General features: G+C 33.2%; 1 protein-coding gene across 2 annotated transcripts; it reads right to left on the minus strand.

Annotated features, from left to right (window-relative positions):
- Positions 1–6,435: 6,435 nt before the first annotated feature.
- LOC106055705 (F-box only protein 36-like) lies at positions 6,436–21,886 on the minus strand. 2 transcript variants are annotated; one of them, XM_013212095.2, is made up of 6 exons: positions 21,625–21,886; positions 18,779–18,890; positions 17,862–18,034; positions 13,722–13,856; positions 10,714–10,751; positions 6,436–8,903 (listed from the first exon to the last, which is right to left on the minus strand). In XM_013212095.2, the coding sequence occupies exons 1-6, from the start codon at positions 21,760–21,762 to the stop codon at positions 8,888–8,890; spliced, it is 612 nt and encodes a 203-aa protein (XP_013067549.2). In that variant the 5' UTR covers positions 21,763–21,886; the 3' UTR covers positions 6,436–8,887. The 2 variants fall into 2 exon arrangements, with proteins under 2 accessions (XP_013067549.2, XP_013067548.1); XM_013212094.2 differs by lacking the exon at positions 6,436–8,903 and having other exon boundaries at positions 9,805–10,751; positions 21,625–21,883.

Consider the following 21,886-nt stretch of genomic DNA (forward strand, 5'->3'; position numbering starts at 1 on the left):
CAACCAGGCTTGCAATGTGACACACTTGAACTGCTACCTAATAAATAATCATCTCAAACATTTCTGAATGTTCCAAATTAGACGTCTTAGTCTTCGAAATGTAATATCATAAGCTCAAAGATTATATGCAATGTTTATATCATAAAATTTTTTTAGAGCAGCTTAAAACTTTGTAAGAAATAGATTTACGGATGAACTATTAATAATAACGACATACGAAGCTGAACCAAATTAAGAACTATTATCAAAACACTCGAAGCTTCATACAGCACTCTAGTTAAATTTTGATATCATTAAATCCGATACTAAATTTATGTACTTTCTTGTGAAAAAAAAGTATGACCCGCCAAAATTTTTCCTTTAACTTTTTGGCCTGGCCCTAAAAAGTTTGCCCATCACATTTCTAGTGTGTTTATAAAACATTTGACTAATGAAGGACTTTCTTCTCTGTCGACAAAGCAACCCCACACATCGTATTAGTTTCTGTGATTAGTAGAGTCTACTCTTATGTAATTGTATTTACACGTATTAAAATTTAATAATTAAATAATTAAAATGTTTAAAACTGAAAAATGCCCCCAAAAATATATACATTTATTCTTTATTATTAATCAACTATGTTATTTATATACGTTAGACTATATTAGTCAGATTAACCACGACAGTGATGCCAACTGTAGATTTAAAGTATTGTCGGTAAAAATGCGAAAACTATATCCAAATATAGAAACAGTAAAGTTGCTGTGGAAACATATCTTGTGGATGCCCCTCTTGGCAGTAGCCCCGCCAACCCTCCCTAAAATCCGGGTCTAGTGACACCTCATCCTCAACACTTCTTATACCCAATATGTTTGTGTATATATATGCGGCCCTCGTTAAATAGAACACGTCACCACAGTGATCCCTCGACTTTACCACCCTTTCGGCCCTCACATTAAATACAACATGGCGACCTCTCTGTCAAGATTATTTCCGACAAGCGAACAAACTCCCAGATTTATATCTACGAAAGAAACGCCGGAGCCCCAGACGTGATCCGTGGAATAATTTGCTTTGACAGGAATTCAAGTCAAGGATTATACGCCCTCTCTCCAAGTGATGCCTTCCATTAATCTTTAATGCAAAAGAAAAATAACTCACGTCAACTTACATCGGGGAAACAGTATCCGAATTATCCTCTCTTGTGTCTGGGGCCGCTGAGCAGACGCATGTTTACCAGAACGAGTCTCGACGATAGCGCGGATGCATTAAAAAATAATTACGGAGATGATTTTAAAACGAAACGAAACACAATAAACCATGTTTTATTCTTGTATTTCTAGCATTCCTGTAATTTACAATAGAGAAATAAAAAACACGGAGGTGTGATTCAAAAGACATTGAATGAATGCTTGTTCTTGTTTTTCTAAACTCAGTATCTGGTTCTGAGAGTGGGATGTATAATGTTGTAGTGTCAGTAGTTCAATGTTTTCATACATAGAGGCAGATCCATTAATAGCCAGCTTCTCGGTGTATCCGGTGAACAGAATCAGGAAGTGTTGCGTCATGAATTGTTTCTAGTTGTTTTGTTCTCACTATCAAAAAAAAAAAGGTAAAGCTCTCAAAACTGCGTAACGTTTTCACTTTGCTTTTATATTGCGCAACATATAACATTCATGCTTATACCATGCTCAGAGCACTATGGTCCTATCTCTTTTAGGGACCAGTGGGGTAAGGGGGGTACCGGTATCTGGGAGATGGTTTTCCATGCTGCCTGTAGGCGCTCAGAAGATACACCTCTGCTCGAGTCGGTTGTCGAGCTCGATCCCCATTGATAGGTAGCCAAGTGGTTTAAGCCTCTCGGCATAGATCCATTGTACAAATCATTATAAATCATGGAAGTAGCAGAATAGCTTGACCGACAAACAGATTACTGCTACACAAAGCAGTCTGTACAATAACAAATTACTGATCGATTGACCGAAGACCAATGACTAGTGACCAATGACCCTGATATTTTTCCTTGCTTTTTCTGTTAGAGTCTCCCAAAAGACTTTTCTAAACACAATTCTTGACTTTGACTTTGAACCGATTATCTCTTAGTCACCGCCTGCTCGTTTAACGAAACATTTCTACCATGACCTCCGGAAGACTCTGGTCATCTACACACACATCATTTTCTGACCTGTCTCGTTTCAGATCAAGCTACTAGCAGACGTGCGTTGGATTGCGACAGTGGGAAGAGTGGTCGAGAGGCTAGGTACGCTTGAGCTTGGCTTGTCTTGGCTACATATGAAGGGGTAAGGCTCGACACCCGATTCAAGCAGAGTTGTGTTTACTGATAGTTTAAATTAGCATAATAATCCAGTACTGCGATAGGTATCTGTCCTTTGCCAAACTGTATCGGCCCTTGCCGTTACTTTGGACGCATCAGTTGCGTGGACCATAGCTAATGTCCAGGCTTTCGTCTACGAATATACACGCAAATAAATATATGTGTGAGTGTGTGTGTCTGTGACTTCGTATGTATATGTATGTAAAGCGATTATTATATAAAAAAAGGTGGCCAGACAAAATAGCGCAAGACAAAATAGCGTGGACTTATATATGATGTGTATAAAGTACCGGATCATTAGTAATTTAATGTCCTGGGCAGAATTTTTGTTGGTGTCTCTTTTTCAATATTAATAGATCTGAAAGTATGTCATATTTGCAGAGAACGAGAGTACTTTAAATTTTATATCATTCCCCTTTTTCGTAAAAAAATGTTTAATATGCATAACTTGCTAAAAATAGGATTTTGAAATGTGGTGACTCCGTTCAAGCAGTGATAGAATTTTTACGTGACATTTCCTACAATTTAACTTTGTGAAAGTTTGTGTGTGTGTGTATATATAAATCTGACAAGTGTCTTTGCCTGTTTTCAAAGTAGACTTTTGTAATGTAAATAAAAGATATATTTTGAAATTTATTCATTTGAGCTTATTATAATGTTTGCTTACTGTTTGCATATTTAGTTTTAAGATATCTAAAGTGTTTCTCCAAAATGACTGACAAATAATGATAACATTAAAACAAATTAAAATATTGGCTCTATTCATGATTTACATCTAAAGTATTTCTTTCAAAATGACTGAAATATATTTTTTTCTGTGCTATTTTGTCGGTGTACCATAAAAAAAAATGTATGCGATATAACAAATAATACATGTAAAATAAGATATCACATTGGCCTGAATGACATCTTCAGTCTGTCCTTGCTTGGTCATCCTCACCCAAGTTATGACGTAGGAGCTTGCACTTTGTTCAGTTGTCACGACGCATTCACGTGAGCTCAGAGTCGGCGCCCAAGTCGGGAGTGGCGTTTAAGATAAAGCATTTTTCTTAAAGGAGTTATAGGAGTCTCTACTTGAGCACTTTAAATTGTAGGTTTATCTGTCTTACCATTGTCCTCACGTCGTCTAGACTTAAACTGAATGTTAATGTTGTCCTGAGCCTACACTGAGTTGACCCCCACGACTCAAAGAGATGCAAAGCTTAAAGTAGATACGGAATGTCTGGAATAGAGAGAGCTATAAATAGCTAAAGATCGCACGCGATGACATTATTTTATAACTTTATTATTGGTTGCTAAGCCTCTGGGTCATGTATCTCACTACCGTCATGTTAATAGAAAATAAAACTATGCACAGATCAGATGGCGGTCATGTTTTATTGACCTCTGACCCTTACTTGGTGTTCTAGAAAACTACCTGATTTACAGAGAGACTACAAGAATTACAGAGAGGCTACTTGGTTTATAGAGAGAATTGATTTACAGAGATATTACTTGATTTAAGGAGACACTATAAGATTTACAAACTACTTGGCTTATAGAGAGAATTGATTTACAGAGAGATTACTTGATTTACAGAGAGACTACTTAATTTACATAGACTACTTAATTTAAAGAGAGACTACTTGGCTTATAGAGAGAATTGATTTACAGAGAGATTACTTGATTTACAGAGAGACTACTTAATTTACATAGACTACTTGATTTACAGAGAGACTGCTTGGTTTATAGAGAGAATTGATTTACAGAAAGATTATTTGATGTACAGAGAGACTACTAGATGTACAGAGATGACCACTTGGTGTACAGTAAAAATACTTGATTTACAGAGAGGCTGCTAGCTTAAGACTACATGATTTACTGTTTACAGAAAGACCACTGTTGTACAGAGAGAATACCTGATGTAAAGGGATTCTTTGTAATGTACAGACTCCTCTACGATAAGGAAATCTCTATGTGTTAATGGATACAATGCGGTATTTAGGTTAACTGCATGAAGTATAAAAGGACTGCGTGAAGTAGAGACGAAGGTTTGAGAACCACTGTACTTTAGAACACAAAGTGACGAGCGTCGTACTACGGCCCGTCAGATTGAGATATCTGGCGAAAACGTGAGACTATTGAAAAGCGCCAACTCAGAAGTACACAGAAATCAATAGATAGTATCTGGTTTCTGTTTTCAACGCAGAGAACAATGTATGGTGCCAACAACTGACATATCACAATATGAACATATTTAGTCCTCGCCTACTGAAGTGACATCTGCCTACGCCTAGCGATATCAAACAGTAACACAACTCTTCCACCTTTTCCTGCACGCAAGTGCACTGCGTGTAGAGAAGACTTCGCCATTTTGTGTTGTCTTTTGTCATTGTTTTTCTGTCAAAGTTCATGCTAAGAGAGGATGCCGGTTATAACATGGAGTCAGCTTTATGCAAGCAATGATGTCAGCACGAGATTGGAATTCATAAAGAAAGAACAGGTGTTGATGACGGTCGTTGACTTGTAGCACCAAACTGCTGGTAGACAACTAAACCGATGTTGGCGTATTATAAAACCTGAAATAACCTCTTTGGTGAACAAAACTAAATAGAACTTTTATTACAATATAAACAAATTCAACTTGAGATAAAATGTAATCAATATAGTCTGTGGCATTTTACGTCTTGAGAGATAATCTTTTCCCTTTGCAACTTCTTGTGTGACTGAAGAGGCCAATTCTTGATACACAGCTGCGGTCGCAGGTTGGGCATATGTAATCACCAGGCGCCGTTGCATTTTTACCCTTCTTTCTGCTTCTGTTGTGTATGGCATCTGTAATCTGTGACCCTTCCTTTATGCTCTCTCTCCATGTGGATCTATCCAGTGCTACTTTTTCCCAGCTAATAGTGTTAAAATTCGCCTTATTATTTTTATTAAATGAAAGCTAACCTTGCCGTTTTTAATCGCGAGTAGGATTGGCTTTTTCCATATTGAATGGCACCCAAAATGACAATTTTGTCTATTTTTAAGCACGTTTTCATGAGTGTTCATGGTATAAATTTAGATTTCCAGGAGCTCCTGGAAAATCAGGAGGCAGCGGAAACCCTGTTAAGTTAAAATGGTTTAATTTAATAATTTATATCTAGTGTTAGTGCGGGGTCTATGAAAGTAGGTTGCAGTGCCCTAAAGCCGGCCCTGTTCAGAACCAACCGTTAACTTCTTCCCACCGTTACCTCAAAAACACACATACACACACACCATAACAAACATTCAACATTGTATCATGCATGCATGTAAGGGAAGGGAAATCAACAGATAGATGCAACAATGAAAGATTAAACGAAATGTTATATCGCATTTAAAGTTTGCAGCTTCTTTCGGTCAAAAGGGGTCAATGCAATTCATGGACTCTATATCAACTCATTCTGTCTGGTAAAAGTTTGAACATGTTTTTTCCCCCATTTTCCATTCTCGTATCAAGTTAAAACTTTTGCACAAGTATTCATTGAACATGAAAAGACATAATTCAATACAAAATTAACCAATTAGTTTATTAAGTTGTGGATTAATTAGTTTGTTTGATATGGAAATAAGGAGAAGAAATGCTATTTAATGAGAGATGTATGGATGGATTTAGTCCCTTAATTACGTTTTCACATGTTCTATCTCCCACTTCCCATTCTCGGATCTAGTGGAAATTTTGCATAATTATTCATAGTCGATGATAATACAAGAATCAATTCAAACATTTACAAATTAGTTAATCATTTAGTACTGATTAATTAACTTTGTTTTATGTAACAGAAAGGGAGATAAATCTTGTAATTATCAGATAAAATGGCAGTAATTAGCGATTCTTTCCCTTTAATAAGCTTTTTTTTTTTTATAGTATTTCTTTAGCTATTGCTTTGTTTTTATTGCTTTCTTAAAGCGCATCTTTCATTGCGTTGGACATTGGAACAAATAAGACACACAGCTGGAGTAGAAATAACAAATAAGACACACAGCTGGAGTACAAAGAACAAATAAGGCACACAGCTGGAGTAGAAAATAAAAATGTACAAAAATGACAAAACAGAAAAAAATGTTAGGATTTGTGTATATAAAAAAAGCTTGAATAAAATGAACAAGAAAAAATGTACTGAAAAAAAAATTTAATATTAAATATTGATAGAGTATAAAAATGTATACAAAAAATATTCATTATATAATTATAATAATTTTAAAAAATATACAAAAAATACATCAAATAATAAATGGATGGAATGATTAAAATAGTAGTTCTTACTTGGACAGTCAATAAAAGTTACTAAAATTTTTGAATAAAAGTTACTACAATTGTTAAATAAATGTTTCTACCATCATTAAATAAAAGTTTCTACAATTGTTAAATAAAGTTACTAAAATTGTTACTATGTATTCAGAAGAAACACAATGACTACAATAGAAATAAAAGATAAAAGAGTATTAATAACTAATTTGCTATTTTTTTTTTAAATCACACTTGAACCAATAATTGAAAAAAAAAATAAATGACTCAAATTAAATGCTGTAGTTGTAAGTGAAACAGAATATCTGATCCAAAAAATGTTAAAAAAATAAAAATGCAGTAATTTGACCCACTTGCGAACTCAGAATTTAAAATGTTCAATCATTGGTTTCATAGAAGTTATAAAGTTGTATAGACCAACATAAATTTCATTCTTTATTTGAAGACAAAAAAAAATGTGTAGATTCAAGTGTCACAACAAGGCTAACTAGCTGCTGATGCTGAGTTGGCAACAGAGACAAAACAACTTATTTTGGCTGATGATTTGTTTGAAACTAGAGACAGAACAACTTTTTTTGGCTGATAATTTGTTTGGAACTAGTGACAGAACAACCAATTTTGGCTGATGATTTGTTTGGAACTAGCGACAGAACAACTTATTTTGGCTGATGATTGGTTTGGAACTAGAGACAAAACAACTTATTTTGGTTGATGATTGGTTTGAAACTAGAGACAAAACAACTTATTTTGGAGAAAAAGAAATTGTCTTAAATTTTTCCTTGCGATCTTTAGGACAGATGATTATTGGTTTCTTCGGCCAACAGTTAATGAGCAGGTATTCATGTGGCTAGCATAACGACCAACAGCCTTTACTTTCCCCAACAAAAGTCAGGAACACATTAGAGTTGGATGGAGTAAGGGGCACCCTAAAAATCAAGAAATTCAAAATTCCATTATTCACAGAGATTCAAACCCAGAACCCAAGGTTAGTTTAAGATTCTGAAAAAAACATTTAACTCTTTATATAAACATGTTAAGATTAAAGTCCAATTTTTTTTTATTCAAGTAAAGAATTGGTAGAGATCTATTATGTAGACTAGTTCTTTCTGTAGATGAAAACTTGTAATATTTAGTCCCAATTTGAGCTTGTCCAATGTGGTCCAATAAAAATTGGACTCTGTGTATTGAGATTTTACATACTGATAGACGAAGTAATAATACTGGCTGATTGAGTAAAAAAAAGACCTACAAATCAAGTCAAACTGGTAAATTACAATAATTGTATGCTATAAAATATCTATAGTAGACCTATTCACTCAATGCAAAATCAAATGGGAGATACAAAATATAAAAAAAAAAAGCACTATCTAGTTTAATAGGCTTAGAGTTGATAGCAAGCACAATAATACTGAAGGGTTAGAAAATAAGATCTATGGAAATAATTTATTGCCTGGAATTTTAAAAAAATTTTGTTAGATGGCAGATCTCAATAAAAAAAAATAATTAAATCAGTTCTTATGGATATTTACTTTGATAAAAGTCCTTCTCCTAAAAACCATACAAGTAATAAATATCTGCATCTGATTATTTAGTAAAAGAAATAAAAAATGTAATTATGTTTATATATCACATATGTGTGCTGTACATTTAAAAATAAAAACCCAGAAAAAAATTCACATTCTTATTCAAACAGAATAAAAAATTTAACTGATCCTTCTTATTATTTTATTTTGTCAGCTTGCATCCTGTTTTGCAGGCTATCACCAATATCATGAATATTCACAGGGAAGTATTGTAATGAAAAAAAAATTACAGTCTCACATTGTAATAATATATATACATGTTTTCTTATATAACACTAAAGAAAAGCATCATCACTACATATTAAATGTTGGGACATCCCATCTCAGACTTGCTGAAGAAATTAAAGAAAAGGCTTTTGTAAAAAAAAATATTCAAATAAATTATCCATTTATTGCTTTTAAGCAGTGGGAAGACCTTTGGAATTTCAGGCTTAATAAAACAAAATCTATTTAAAAAAAAAACAGTTATGCTAAATAGTTAATACAATTCAGAAACCAAAAGAGTTTTACAAACTAGTAAAACTTGTCTCATTATTATTTTACTAATGAAGAATTACAGATTCCAATTTCTGATCAACTGCTCTTCTGAAAAATACAATTAAACATTTGTTGGTAGAAGATGCTTTGCAATGATTTTCTTTTTTTTTTTAAATTAAGCCAATAATCCTCTGCTATTCTGACAATAAGTAGATAAGTGTCAAAGTTAGTTTTGATTCCAATGATGACATTTTCAAGATTTCATCTTTTCTTGTTACTGTGAAATAAAATAGAAAAAAAAAAAAAGATGTGCAAATTGTGAACACAAGGAGAAAAAAATAGCGAAAACCAAATTAAAGCAAATTATTTTTGAATTTTTATTTCCATTTGTCTGATTAACAACCCACTTCCATACTTTCAGTTAGATTAACAACCCACTTCCATACTTCCAGTTAGATTAACAACCCACTTCCATACTTCCAGTTAGATTAACAACCCACTTCCAGTTAGATTAACAACCCACTTCCATACTTCCAGTTAGATTAACAACCCACTTCCATACTTCCAGTTAGATTGACAACCTTGACTCAAGAACTCACCTATATACTGAGTTTCACTAACATCACTTCTAACAACCTTATGACTAGCTTCACTAATAATATCTCACTTTTAACAGCTTCATCTAGACTCTATGTCTATAGTTTCATTATCTACCTCACCTATAATTCTAGCATCATTTTTACTTATGTCTTGTTTCACTATAAATCTCCACTACACTTCTAGTTAGACTGGCTAGCAATTCCACTTATTCTACTGGTTATATTTATTAACAAATCAATTCACCTTTTTGTTTGACTCATTATCAATATCACTTATTCCACTATTTATATCTTTTATCTTCTTATCTTATATGCTTATTTTTCTTAACCACCCAATTTACATTTCTAGTTTGACAAATAAGAGAAGTTTTCACTATGCTATCTCTATGTAAATACATATTCTAGAATAGCGACAACACAATCTATACATCTAATTTGATTAAGCTGATTATAAAGTAGAAAAAACAACAAACAAAACATTTGACAACTAAAAAAAAATTCAAGTAAATCAAAGTGAATAAAAAGCTGAAGTGAATGCCAAGTAATACTTTTAAAAATAAATGAAGAAATAAATGGAAGTCTTGGTCATATGAAGTTTATTGGATCTTTCAAAGCATAGAGTTCAATGTGTGGGTAATTATAAACTTGCCATTAAAACACTTTATAATATTAATAGCTTACTAGGTCAAAACATAATTTTTTTTTATATATACAGAAAAAGGGATAATTTCTTAAATTCGTAAGCTTTTCTTCCTTTTTTTTTTTATTGTAGGCCTTACATTTTTTTTTACCTATTAAGCCTAAACTTGTTTTGCCTTTTAAGATAAAAAATACTTTAAGCAAGTTTCACTTACCAAAAGACAATGCATGTATTTGAATAAAAAATTGTAAATTGTTAATTTTACCTCTTTAATGATTTTGTAATTGTAACCTTGGTACAAATCCAACAACTTTTTAGATGTTCATTTAAAAAGAAATAATGAACTTCATTAATTATGAGCTTTTTCTAATTTGCATAGAAATATAAGAAATCTTGAACTTAATTGGGATGAAAATATTTTCCCAGCTTTAAAAAAAAATTAAGATGTCAAACTTTGCCATAGCAACATAAAAATAATTGAAATCAATAATGTATGTACAGATAGCTCATTTATTTTATGCTGCCTCTCTTGAGTCTTGGCACAGGTACCACCACAACAGTCATACAGATTGTTGTAACTAAATATGATAATGACCCAGAAAACAATAGGCTTCCAGCAAAGTTGAATACTTTCAAAACAAAAAAGAAATGGACGTCTAATTTTTTTTTAGAGTCATTATCAAAAAAAAGAACTTATAGACAAACTCAGACACACACGCAAGTCAGTTTCCATCATTTTCATTAGCAGAGGCTAAACTAATTGTTATTTAAAGCTGATGATAGAGTAGGTTTCCAGAAAGTTAATGAGGCACTAGGAAGATTTCTTAAATTTTTCTCCAAATTTTAACCTTTTAGATGTTTTCTCTTGCTGCCGATGCAAAAATTTCTGTGAAAAAAAATAGGCATAAATATTTAGCCATTTCATCAAATTTATTATAAAAATTAAAATACAGTTGTCTCTTAATAGTCTGATGCTTATGGGGTCAGAGCGGTGATGAAAATGTCAGATTACAAGATTGAAAAATTTAATCATACAACATGTCAAGAAAATTCTATTTATGATGTAATAAGATATTTTCTTAAGCTTTCAAGGTTATAAAATAAACAATAGTTGAAAAATAAATATATATTTCTCTAAAAGTACAAAACATATGATTTCAACTTTCACAAACTGTACTAAATTACAATTTGAGCCTACCTACATTTTAAAAATACTCATACTACAGGATACATTAATTACATGATTTACGTCTGCACCGTACTGGATTACTGAGTGTGTTGGATTATAAAGTGTGGTGGTATTATTAAATAATATTAGATGATAAAGATGAGAATATTTTTTTTTAATGTTTGGAATTTATTTGTCTATTATCAAGTTTCAAATGTTCCTTGAGAAATGAAGATTATTTCATATGAGCCAAAACCTCCTACAAGATGGCCGGAAATGACGGCAGGCTGGGTTCGAACTCGGGAACATCAAGTGCATCCCATTCAACAAGGCAGTCATCTTTAAGCTTAAATTTATATGCTAGATTTCACGCATGCATTCAATTAATATAATGATTCCTTTCTTTCAGAAAAAACAAAATAATTTACATTTCCTTTCATGTTCTGAAATTTATAAGAAAGTTGTAAATTTTACTTTTCAGGTCAAAACTTTGGTAGTTAAACAGTTGTTTTTTTTTTCAAATATATTTTTCATTCAATGAGTTCTTTTTCTAATCAGATTCTTCTTCTTCTTCGTTCTCATTGTTATGTTGGAGTGTTCAGATGAGTAGACCAATACATGAGATGAACTGCGCAGTGGTTTCCAAATCAAGGAGCTCTCCATATAGTTTCCTTTCTATTGGGGTGATTTGGGGCCAATGTCTTATACGGGCCTCTTGGTATAGAGAGCAGTTTTGGAGGACGTGGTCTGCATTCTCTGGTGATACTCCACATGGGCAGATTTCACTGGTTCCAATTTTGAGCTTCCAGTACATGTGTTGTCGCATTCTGTTGTGTACGGTCCTGAGTCGAAAGATTAGATGTTGGTCTTGTCGGGATAGCTTTTAGTAAGCATCATCTTTCTTGTGATTTGGATGAGAGCTCGTCCATTTCTCATTTATTTTATTTACGATTAATTTCTTCAATTCTTCTGGATAGAGTGCAGAATTTATTAGTGTGTTAGTTCTCCCACTCTTGGCGAGTGTGTCAGCCTTCTCATTTCCTTCTAGTTCTATATGAGCTAGTATCCATTGAATTACAGTTTTTTTGCTGTTGTTGTTGAGCTTTGTAAGTGCTGTTCTGAGGTTTTTATTATATGAGGAATCAGAGTTTTGCAGGCTTTGGAGGGTTGTTTTTGCATCGGTTAGAAAGACAATCTGACTGTATGGGGAACTTGGATGATTTGCTAGCATGGTAGCAGCTAGTGCTAGTGCTTCCCTTTCTGCTCTGTGACTGTCAGAGAGCTCTCCAGTTGCAATGGATTTTTCTAGTTTTCCTCCATCTGGCCTTCGATAAGTATTCCAGCTCCTCCATTTGTGGTGGCTTTATGGGTTGAGCCATCCGTGTAAACACTGATCCACTGATTGCTAGGATAATTGGTATGTAGAAAACAGTTCACTATTGTCTTGAGCTCTGTTGGTCTGTAATCATATTTTCTTTTTATGCTTTCAATATGGTCCCTTATAGTAGGAAGAGGGCTTTCATCCCAGGGTGGAGATTCATTATAGTGTATCGAGGATTCCAGAGTAATTTTTTCAAGTTGGTGTTTCTTTTTTAAGTTTAGAGATTCCTGTATGAAATTGGTCCTTTTGAGACGTTTTTTTGTGCCAGTTTTGTGGATTTTTGTTCTGAGTGGGTGCCTCTCCATGGTTTCCAATTTAGTGAATTGGGAAAGGATTTTTATTTCTCTTCTTTCATCCAGAGAGATCAGGGCAGTGGTTTCCTCCATAGCTCTTATGGGTGTTGTTTTGATGAGATAAATTCTGAGGTATTTTGATTCTATTGAATGAAATCTATGCCATAATGAAAAAATGTCAGTAATCGCATCCTAATCTGCACTATTTTAAATGGAGTTTATTTGACTTGACACAAGCTATAGGATCTAAGATAAAGTGGAGCTTTTGTAGGAGTTTCTGGCTTTGAATAAGAAACAATAGCCAAACAAAGTTGTTATCAAGTCCAACCTTCTAATGGCCTATATGTAATTGACTTTTTTCAGACAAAGTCTACAGCCATTTTGTTTTTTACACAAATAGATTATGCTTAACTTTGATCATAAATTAGAAGCTGTTAGTTGAGATCATTCTAAAACAATTCGCAGCAGCAAATAATGGCAAGAAAGATGGGTAAAAAGAGTGACTCAGCAAACCCTTTGCTGACTCACTAGAGAATGGCAGTGTATTTATACCTGTGGCAGTGTCAAAAAGTCAACACTAAGATAAAAACCAAACAAGAGTCTGAAAACAATATGTACAGAGAATTACAATCATGTAGGGTTGAATTTTATGAGGCTAATTAAATACTTTATGTAAATCATTGTTGTGCTGATAACTTTTATTTTGGATGTCAAAACCTACTGCAGCAAGACCAGGGAAAGAAATGGGCATGATTCAAACCTGGTATTATAGAAACAACAGTCCAGAGCACATACCACATTACCAAGTGTCCCTCATACTCTTAAGTAGTGCTTTAAATATTAAAATAACTAGGCTTTACAGTATTTATCATTTATTAATTTATTAATGAATGCTCTAGAACTCATCCTTACAATTTGTTATATTCCTGTTGAGCTAACATATTACAGTACAAACTAGGCATACCTCCACAACATGCTCACCACATGAACAGAACATTCCAAGCTACAACTTACCTGCAGCTGTATTCTGTTCATAAAGAATACTTCCTTCCACCCCTGCTGGTCAGTCAACATCAACAGCTCATGTGTGATGGGCTGCGTTGTGTGATCCATGTAGATCTTGGACCAGACAGCATCACAAGATCCAAGCTGAGAAACAAAGCCACACATGAAAAACACATGAAAAATTTGCATTCGGTATAAACTAGCAGACTAATTCACCAAAGGCCAGGAAAAGTTAACTATTTCTCTTCTAATTGACGATACCATCGTTGATTTGACCTCATTAAATAAAAGTAAATGTTGAACTTTATAAACTTTACTTTGTGTTATATAAAAAGAGCATGAATTCCCCTTTATTTCTAGACCAAATAAAACATTTTCTGATTACATACGACAAAGTTGTTGAAGCTTAATCATAACAGGGGAGTGAAATAGTAATGAGCAAAATGAAGAATTCTGTCAAAACATGGAATATTTTTATGGAGAGAAAGAGTTATGGCTATGTGAAACACTAAATTTAGGTAAAAAGGTCACAAATTTCGATTTTCAGTTTTAACCTAATTTAAATAGCCCAACTATTTCTTGACATAAAAATATCATTTTCATGATTGAAAATAATTACTTATTTTTTTATATATTTTTTTTTGTAAGTTATATACAGCTCTCTCTTTTCCATTTTTGTTTCGTTTTTTTCGATTTTCTCAAAATACTATTTTTATTCATATTTTTTACTACTCCTTCACTAATTCTGCATAGAATTCAATCAAACTTGTCCTGCTTATTACTTACACCACGTACAACAACTTCTTGCTTACATTTTCTAAGTCTGAATTAATATTTTGTCTTACTTGCAATAAAATACTTGAAAAATGAAAAAAATTATGTTTTTCTATAGCAAGGTTAGAAAAAAAATAATAAAAAAAAAGGTGTTACTATATTTAGAAACTAAATGCTAGAAAATGTTCTGGTATGATTGATTTACACATTGTATATTTTTGTTTGGCAAAAGCTTAAATAGTTTTAGAACCATAGCGATTTAAAAACGATAAACAAAAATCCAATATGGCGGCCATTGCCCATGACAACCATTATAAGAAAACAATTTTAACCACATTTTTTTTATGGTTATTCATAGGGATTATACATATAAAGTTTAGAGTAATTTGATCAATAAATTAAAAAAAAAAGTGTCAAGTGTCCCACATTGCCGTTGGCTAGTCTCTGTGTTGAGTGGTTAATAACAGCATTAAATTTTTATAACACTGTTAACTAACATAATATCGGCTCAAAGTGATATGAGAACATAACAGACACACAAAAATAGATAAAGATGAAAAACTAATCTAAATAAGTATTTAAAAGGTAGGTCTTAATGTTCTTCTTTAATGTAAAAAAAAATAAAGTTTCCTTTTTCAGACCTTGCGATCTATAGAGCAGATGATGTTAAGGTCATGTTTCTTTGACCAACTGTTAACAAAAGTGCCATGTGGCCTGCACAACAACCAACAGCCTTTACTTTCACCAACTTAACTTAGGTACCCATTAGAGTTGGGTGGAATCAGGGGCATTCTTAAAACCCTGAAATTCAAAATCCCAATCTTCACAGAGATTCAAACCCAGGACCACAGGTTTGGAAGCCAAACGCTTAACCACTAACCCACCACGCAATCTTCTTCTTTAATGTAATGAGTTTCAAACCTATTGGTTTGAGTCAGCCTATTGAAAAAGCCCTTAAACCATAAATTTTTTTGGGGGAAAAATGCAGCACAATGGTTCACTGAGGGACATTGGATTGATTCGTACACTAAGGTACAAGGTCATTTCTTTGCTGTAGATGCAATGAAGACAAAGTATGGCCACCTTCTGACACAAACAGGTTCAAAAACATTTTGTGCCTATCTGCAATGTATAGTAAAAATAAAGTTCCCCTTTTCAGTCCTTGTGGTCTATAGGGCAGATGATGTAAAGGTCAGTTGTTTCTGTGGCCTATGGTTAACGAGGGTGTCATGGGGCCAGCACAACGACCAAGTGCCTTTACTTTTACCCAACTAATGTCAGGTACCCATTAAAGCTGGATGGACTCAAAGGCACCCGCAGATTTCAAAATTTAAAATCCCAATTTTTATCAGGATTCGAACACCGGCCCGGTTCAGAAGCTAAGCGATTTACCACTCAGCCACCTCCTATCTGCAATGTATACTTTCACATATAGAATGACTATGACAAATAAAACAAGCGAAATATAAAAAATCCTTTTTTAAAAAACAAAGCTTATCTAAATGTCAGAACTCTGTCTTTAAACTACTTCTATCAATAATGTACAAGTAATTTCCCTTATTTGATATCAAACAAAATAATTAATTACCAATAATTAATTGACAAATTAGGAATTTAAAAAAAAAATCATTCATGTTTTGTTAACTACAATAAATAATTGTTTAAAGTATCAATTTGATCGAAGAATGTGTGAGGGAGAAATAACGTTAACGATTATTTAAGGGGACTTAACCCAACAAATTTAGTCATGTCTTTGAATATTAAAGGATTAGTTTCCCTTGATGGTATCAAAAAAGTAAAGAATTACTAATAATTAATTGACTAATTGGTTACTTTTTTTTTCTTTTTGATTCATGGCTATTAATAACTGTGTGAAGTGTACACACTTTTTACCAGACAAACAGACAGAGTGAGTTGTGTATAGAACATGTATTACTAGCCTTTATGATGAACTAGAGTAGTTCAAGCTAAATAGTCTCTACTCTTGGAAGGCTCTGCCAGGGTAGCTCATGGGCTCCTAGACTTTGTGGGATTTATGGGATTAGTTCCAGTAATCAAATAGGTAAAAGGATCAAATCATTAAGAATAAAATATTACATAAAAGTTAGTCTAATTAAAAAAACCAAAGCCCAAAACAAAGAAGAACAATTTTAACTCTTTCTCTTTGTAATTATTTTCCACGTTTCGGCGGGATTCTTTAATTTGCTCAGTAGTATTTCACTACCCTGTTATGATTAAGCTTCAATAACTTTTTTGTTTTTTTCAGAAAATGTTTTATTTGGTAAAGAATTCAAGGGGAATGCATGTTCTTTTTATATAAGACAAAGTAAAGTTTATAAAATCAAACATTAATTTTAATTTAATGAGTTCAAATCAATGATGGTATCGTCAATTAGGAAAAAAATAGTTAAAGAGCTATCAATAGGATCAATACAAGGTTGAGGCATTGGTATGGAGAATAGGAACCCATATTTTAATCCTAAGAAATCAGTAACAATTGTTGGACTAACTCCCAGAGTCTAAAGCAAAACCTGAAGAGGATGAGCAGGAGACTGAGTGGTTGAAGATTATCAATTTTAGGCTTAACATTTAGTCTTAACTTTTAAGTACTAACCCTTAAAAAAAACATAATTAGATACACACTCACCAGCCCTGATAAAACAAGAAAAATATAAAAAATATTTTTAAAAAAAAGCTTTTATTTATTGTAGTTGTATCAATTAGTATGGGTCATGTAATTCAATTTGTAATAGATCTAGACCAACAATAATAAATCTGTGCGATTACAAATATTTCTACCAATTGTTTTTTGTTTAGCCCAATTCCATGCCTTTAGCTTTCTCAATACGCTATGATCCTATCACTTGTCTTGACTAGTTGGGAAAGGGATTAGGGGAGAAAGAAGGGGGTATCTTCGTGAACATTACCATGATCGCTTTTTTAAATGTATTTATATAAAAAAAAAGTTGTCCACCTGAATTCAAACTCGAGGGTTCAAGCCTCCTCAAAGTAACACAGAAGCCACTATGCCAGAGAAATGTTTATAAAAATAAAAGGTTTTATGGTTATCTATTGTTAGTTTCAAACTTTAAGGCAGTGACTTATTTTTTCTCTACAAAGAATAAAGAGGACTAATTCAACTTATACCAGACAAGTACAATTTCTTGATCCCACACAAATAATTAATTATCAATAACTAATTGGTTAATTTATTGATTCTTGTTTTGTCAGGCAAAAGAAATAATTTTGAAAAATTTAAGCTTGATCTGAGATCAGGTGCGGAAGAAATAATGTGTACAAACTTTTTACCAGACATACAGAGTGAGTAAATATGAGCTTTGTAATAATAAAATACCATTTCCCTGAATAGCTCACCTCTCTGAACATTTTGCTCACTTGACTCAGCTTCAGTATGGACGTTAGGTCAAGGTTGAAGATGATTCGGAGAAGAACTTTTCTCGAAAGCCTGTTTAAATAATCAATGTGGCCACCAATGAGAGCATCTATGTAGTTTAACTCTTTTTCACCCAAGTTTCTCACAATTTCACCTTAAAAACAGTAAGTTTCAAAGTCTAATCAATTTTAATTAAACACTATTTTAGTTTTAAATGTGTGATGTATGACTCTAAAGTATAAAAGAGGGATATATAAATCAGTGACATAAACCACTTTTATCAAGAGGACTAGAGTTCAAATCCTGGCTGGGGCTGAGCACTTAAAGGCAGGATGGAAACCATATCCAGGATACCTCGCCCCCCCCCCTTCCCAGAGCAGGTGCATAAGAGAGATTGGATAATAGTTCTCTAAGCATGCTAGGGCATGAAAGATGCACTATACAGAAGTAATTTTTTAAAAAAGCTTTCAAAGCTGTTATTTTAACTATAATATAGAAGCTTTTATGCGCTCTGGACTGTCGTCTCCATGGTCACAGGTTTGAATCCTGTGAGAGGTTATGACTAGAATTTTATCTTCAATTCTGAAAACTAAAACAAGACAGCTGGCTGGCAGAAATTGGTTGCATCACTTATAGTCTTTATAATAGGTAATAGAAATTTAGGGCCTAATTTTTCTTCTAAAATAAATGTAGTCACTGTATTCATAGCTTAAAAATATACTCTAGCAAAGGTAACTTTATTTCACTTTTTAAGAATTTCAATTAGCAATTTTGTAATTTTAACATGAATTTTTTATTTATAAAATTAAAAATGACAACAATGCAGCTGATTTGATTTACAAATGTGAGAGAACATCATGGCTTATCACTTGACGGCACAAATAGTTCAAACAATTACCTCTCATCCTATCATCATCAGGAAAGTCGGTATAATTAGATTTCATTTCAACTGGGTGTTGGTTGGCATCTGCTCTTGTTGGTGGTAATATTCTCCATATGCGAAAAATAATCTGTAATTTCAAATTATACATAAATTCAACATTTAATCACTTTTGCTTTAAATTAAAAAAATAACTAATAAAACTGAGTTTATGTTTATAAGTTGTTTGATAGTAGGAATGGGGAAGAAATGCACAACATTTATAATTTTAATTAACTCAAAACAAAATCCTATTTTGTTTAGAATTTCAACTTAAACATGAAGTATGCTTTTAACAGATGTCTTTATAGATGTGATGTAGATTCTTGTCTAAATTATTTATATGCTCAGCATTTCAATTAGAATAAACATACCTTAGCAGAAACAAAAAAAAACAACAACTTATAAAACATTTTCATGCACATCCCCCTGTTAATGAACAAAGGTTGTAACAGTGTGGGGGGGATGTCATGCACCAGACCAGCTTATAATGAGTGTATAAGACTAAGACTAAGACTGCTTTATTGATCCTTACGGAAATTTGTTGTGATTACAAGGACTCGTTTCTCATATAAAGACAACACATCAGAAAAATACACATAAATACAACAGACAACATAAAGAGTTCATTCAGCGACTACACACAGGTATCTTGGTGCATTTCATGTTCCCTGATCAATGAGTGGCGGTGATAGAGTCTGACCGAGTGAGGTATGAACGAGTTTTTGTACCGCTCTGTTCTTGTTTTGATTGACAGCAGTCGCCCACTTCGCGACGACCTGGCGTAGTTCTGATGGAGCGGGTGGCCGTTGTCTTCCAAGATTTTTTCGATTTTTCTTAGGCATGTTTGTTCAAAAAGTTCCTTTAAATGTGGTAATGTTGTGAGTGTAATTTTTGATGCTTTTTTAATGATGTTTTCTAGACGTTGCAACAGTTTAGATGAGGCGTTGCCTTGCCAACAACTTATTCCGTATGTTAGCAGATTTTGTACAGTCGCGCCGTAAAATGTCTCAAGGATCTTCTTGTTTAATTTAAAACTTTTGAGTTTGTATAGAAAAAAGAGTCGCTGGGCTGTTTTCTTTGTCAGAGTTCCAAGGTGGTCTTCCCATGAAAGCTTGTTGTTGATGATAACGCCTAGATATTTATATGCCTTTACTTGTTCTATAGATGTAGTGTTTATTTGAAGTTCACGTATAGTTTGTTTTTTCTTTCTAAAATCTATTATAAGTTCTTTAGTTTTTGTTACATTCAGTTCTAGAAAGTTGTCGGTGCACCAGTTTGTAAACTCTTCTATCGAGCTTCGATACTGAGTTTCGTCTCCTGAAATAAGACCGACTATGGCAGTATCATCAGCGAATTTAATGAGTTTAACTGAGTCATAGATGCTTGTATACTGACTGGTTTTAATGGCTTAGTTAAGAGAGACCTATGAAGTTAACATTTCAAGTAGACTTTGTAAACTGTATATCCTCTTCTTATCTTATATACAGACATTACTTCAAAAAGAATTTGATTTTAGAGTATAGAATCATGACTGCCATAATGTTCCAATGCACAAGTCTGCATGATAGTCACTAGAAAAAAGATGAACAAGTAATGTTGGTCAAAATTTATGTGTGTGTAGATGAAACAGGCTGGCGGAGAGAGAGAATGATAGAAGCTTTGAAGAAAAGGTAAAGAATTATGTAACTGTCTAGAAAAGTCTTTTGGGAGACTCTCTAAATTCTAGATTAATCTACTAATATTGTTATAAACCTGGTGGTGGCACTTATGGGGATAGTGGTGTGAGTGTAGTCAGCCAACGCAAATCGCCCCAGGCCAGCGCTAGACGAGCGGTCAGTGCGGAGTACTGTCAAGTACAGATGAGACGACTGGCATCTTGATCTTGGTCTGCGATCGAGTCCGATACAATGAGCCTAGTGTGTGAAGTCAGTCCTGAACTGTTGAACCCAGTGCAAGCCCGGAACGAGACGGAGAAGCCAGTGCAAGAGTTGATACGACGGTACAGTGTTATCAGAGAAATATGTGTACAGTGTATGTGTTGCCAATTGTACAGTATTGGCTGTTATTTATTCAACTATTAAAGTGTTACATTACTCTGGAGCCCTGAGTTGTCAAGTTCTTTACGTTGGTGGTGTATGGTGCAGTTTGCAGAGAGCCTGGATAGTGAGATTCGTAACAATATTTATTATTCTAATTGTCAGTCTCATTCTACTTTAGATATAGATCTAGAATCTTTATCTAGATATCATATTGTAATTATCTTCTCTTTATGACATCTGAAGTAGTGTCTGTTTTTTTTTATTAATATAAATAAAATATATATAATATAGATATATATAGATCTATATACAAAATACATGTAGATCTAGATCTACTAGATGATCTAAATCAAGATCTATATATATATTGATCTAGACCTTTATATTATACTGTAACAAAAGTCAATTGGAACTATTCAACTTTAAACTAAATTAAACTAGATCTAGATTAATCTAGATTCTAATGACTAATTAAACCAATATTTATTATTTTTCTACTTCTAGATCTAGACTATTTAAATTTAAGTCTAGAACTAGATCTTATTTCTTATCTTATTGATAATTACGTCCTACGCATTTCGATTAATTTCATGTGTCAATCTAGATCTATTCTAGTCAGGCATGTTATTGTTAATCACAAGTGACACTGACTTGACTGACAGTCACAAGTGACAATGTGAATCATGAATGAACAATCATAACAATGATTGATACAATTACAATGACTTTTAAAAACTCTGCGAAGTCTTTGATTCTCCTGGCTGATCTAAATTAAAAATGCACCTGATCAACAGTAATAAAAATTTGTAAAAAATCTTTAGAAGGTGCTGGCGCTACGCATGTTCTTTGATAAAGTGAGCCATCTTCTTTATTTATCCAAGGTTCACAGATCTCAGCCCACGACCTGGTGGATTTCGCCATTTTGAAACTGTTCAATCACCATCTCAACGAGCGTCAACAAAATATTTCCCATTTTGCACTGACACATATAGATCTAGATTCTAGATCTAAAATACAGAATAACTTTTTGTGCATCCCAGTTTCA

Source organism: Biomphalaria glabrata, chromosome 15, assembly GCF_947242115.1.
Source record: "Biomphalaria glabrata chromosome 15, xgBioGlab47.1, whole genome shotgun sequence".
In the NCBI taxonomy this organism is placed as follows: Eukaryota; Metazoa; Mollusca; class Gastropoda; family Planorbidae; genus Biomphalaria; species Biomphalaria glabrata.

Bases quoted from the DNA above. Each gene is read 5' to 3' on its own strand.
- LOC106055705 (XM_013212094.2), bottom strand. From the start codon at position 21,762: ATGGCGAAATCCACCAGGTCGTGGGCTGAGATCTGTGAACCTTGGATA. The intron at 18,891-21,624 runs GTGCATTTTTAA...TTGAAATTACAG, and splicing joins TTTTTATTACTGTTGATCAG to ATTATTTTTCGCATATGGAG. The intron at 10,752-13,721 runs GTAAGTTGTAGC...TTTTTTTCACAG, and splicing joins TGAACAGAATACAGCTGCAG to AAATTTTTGCATCGGCAGCA.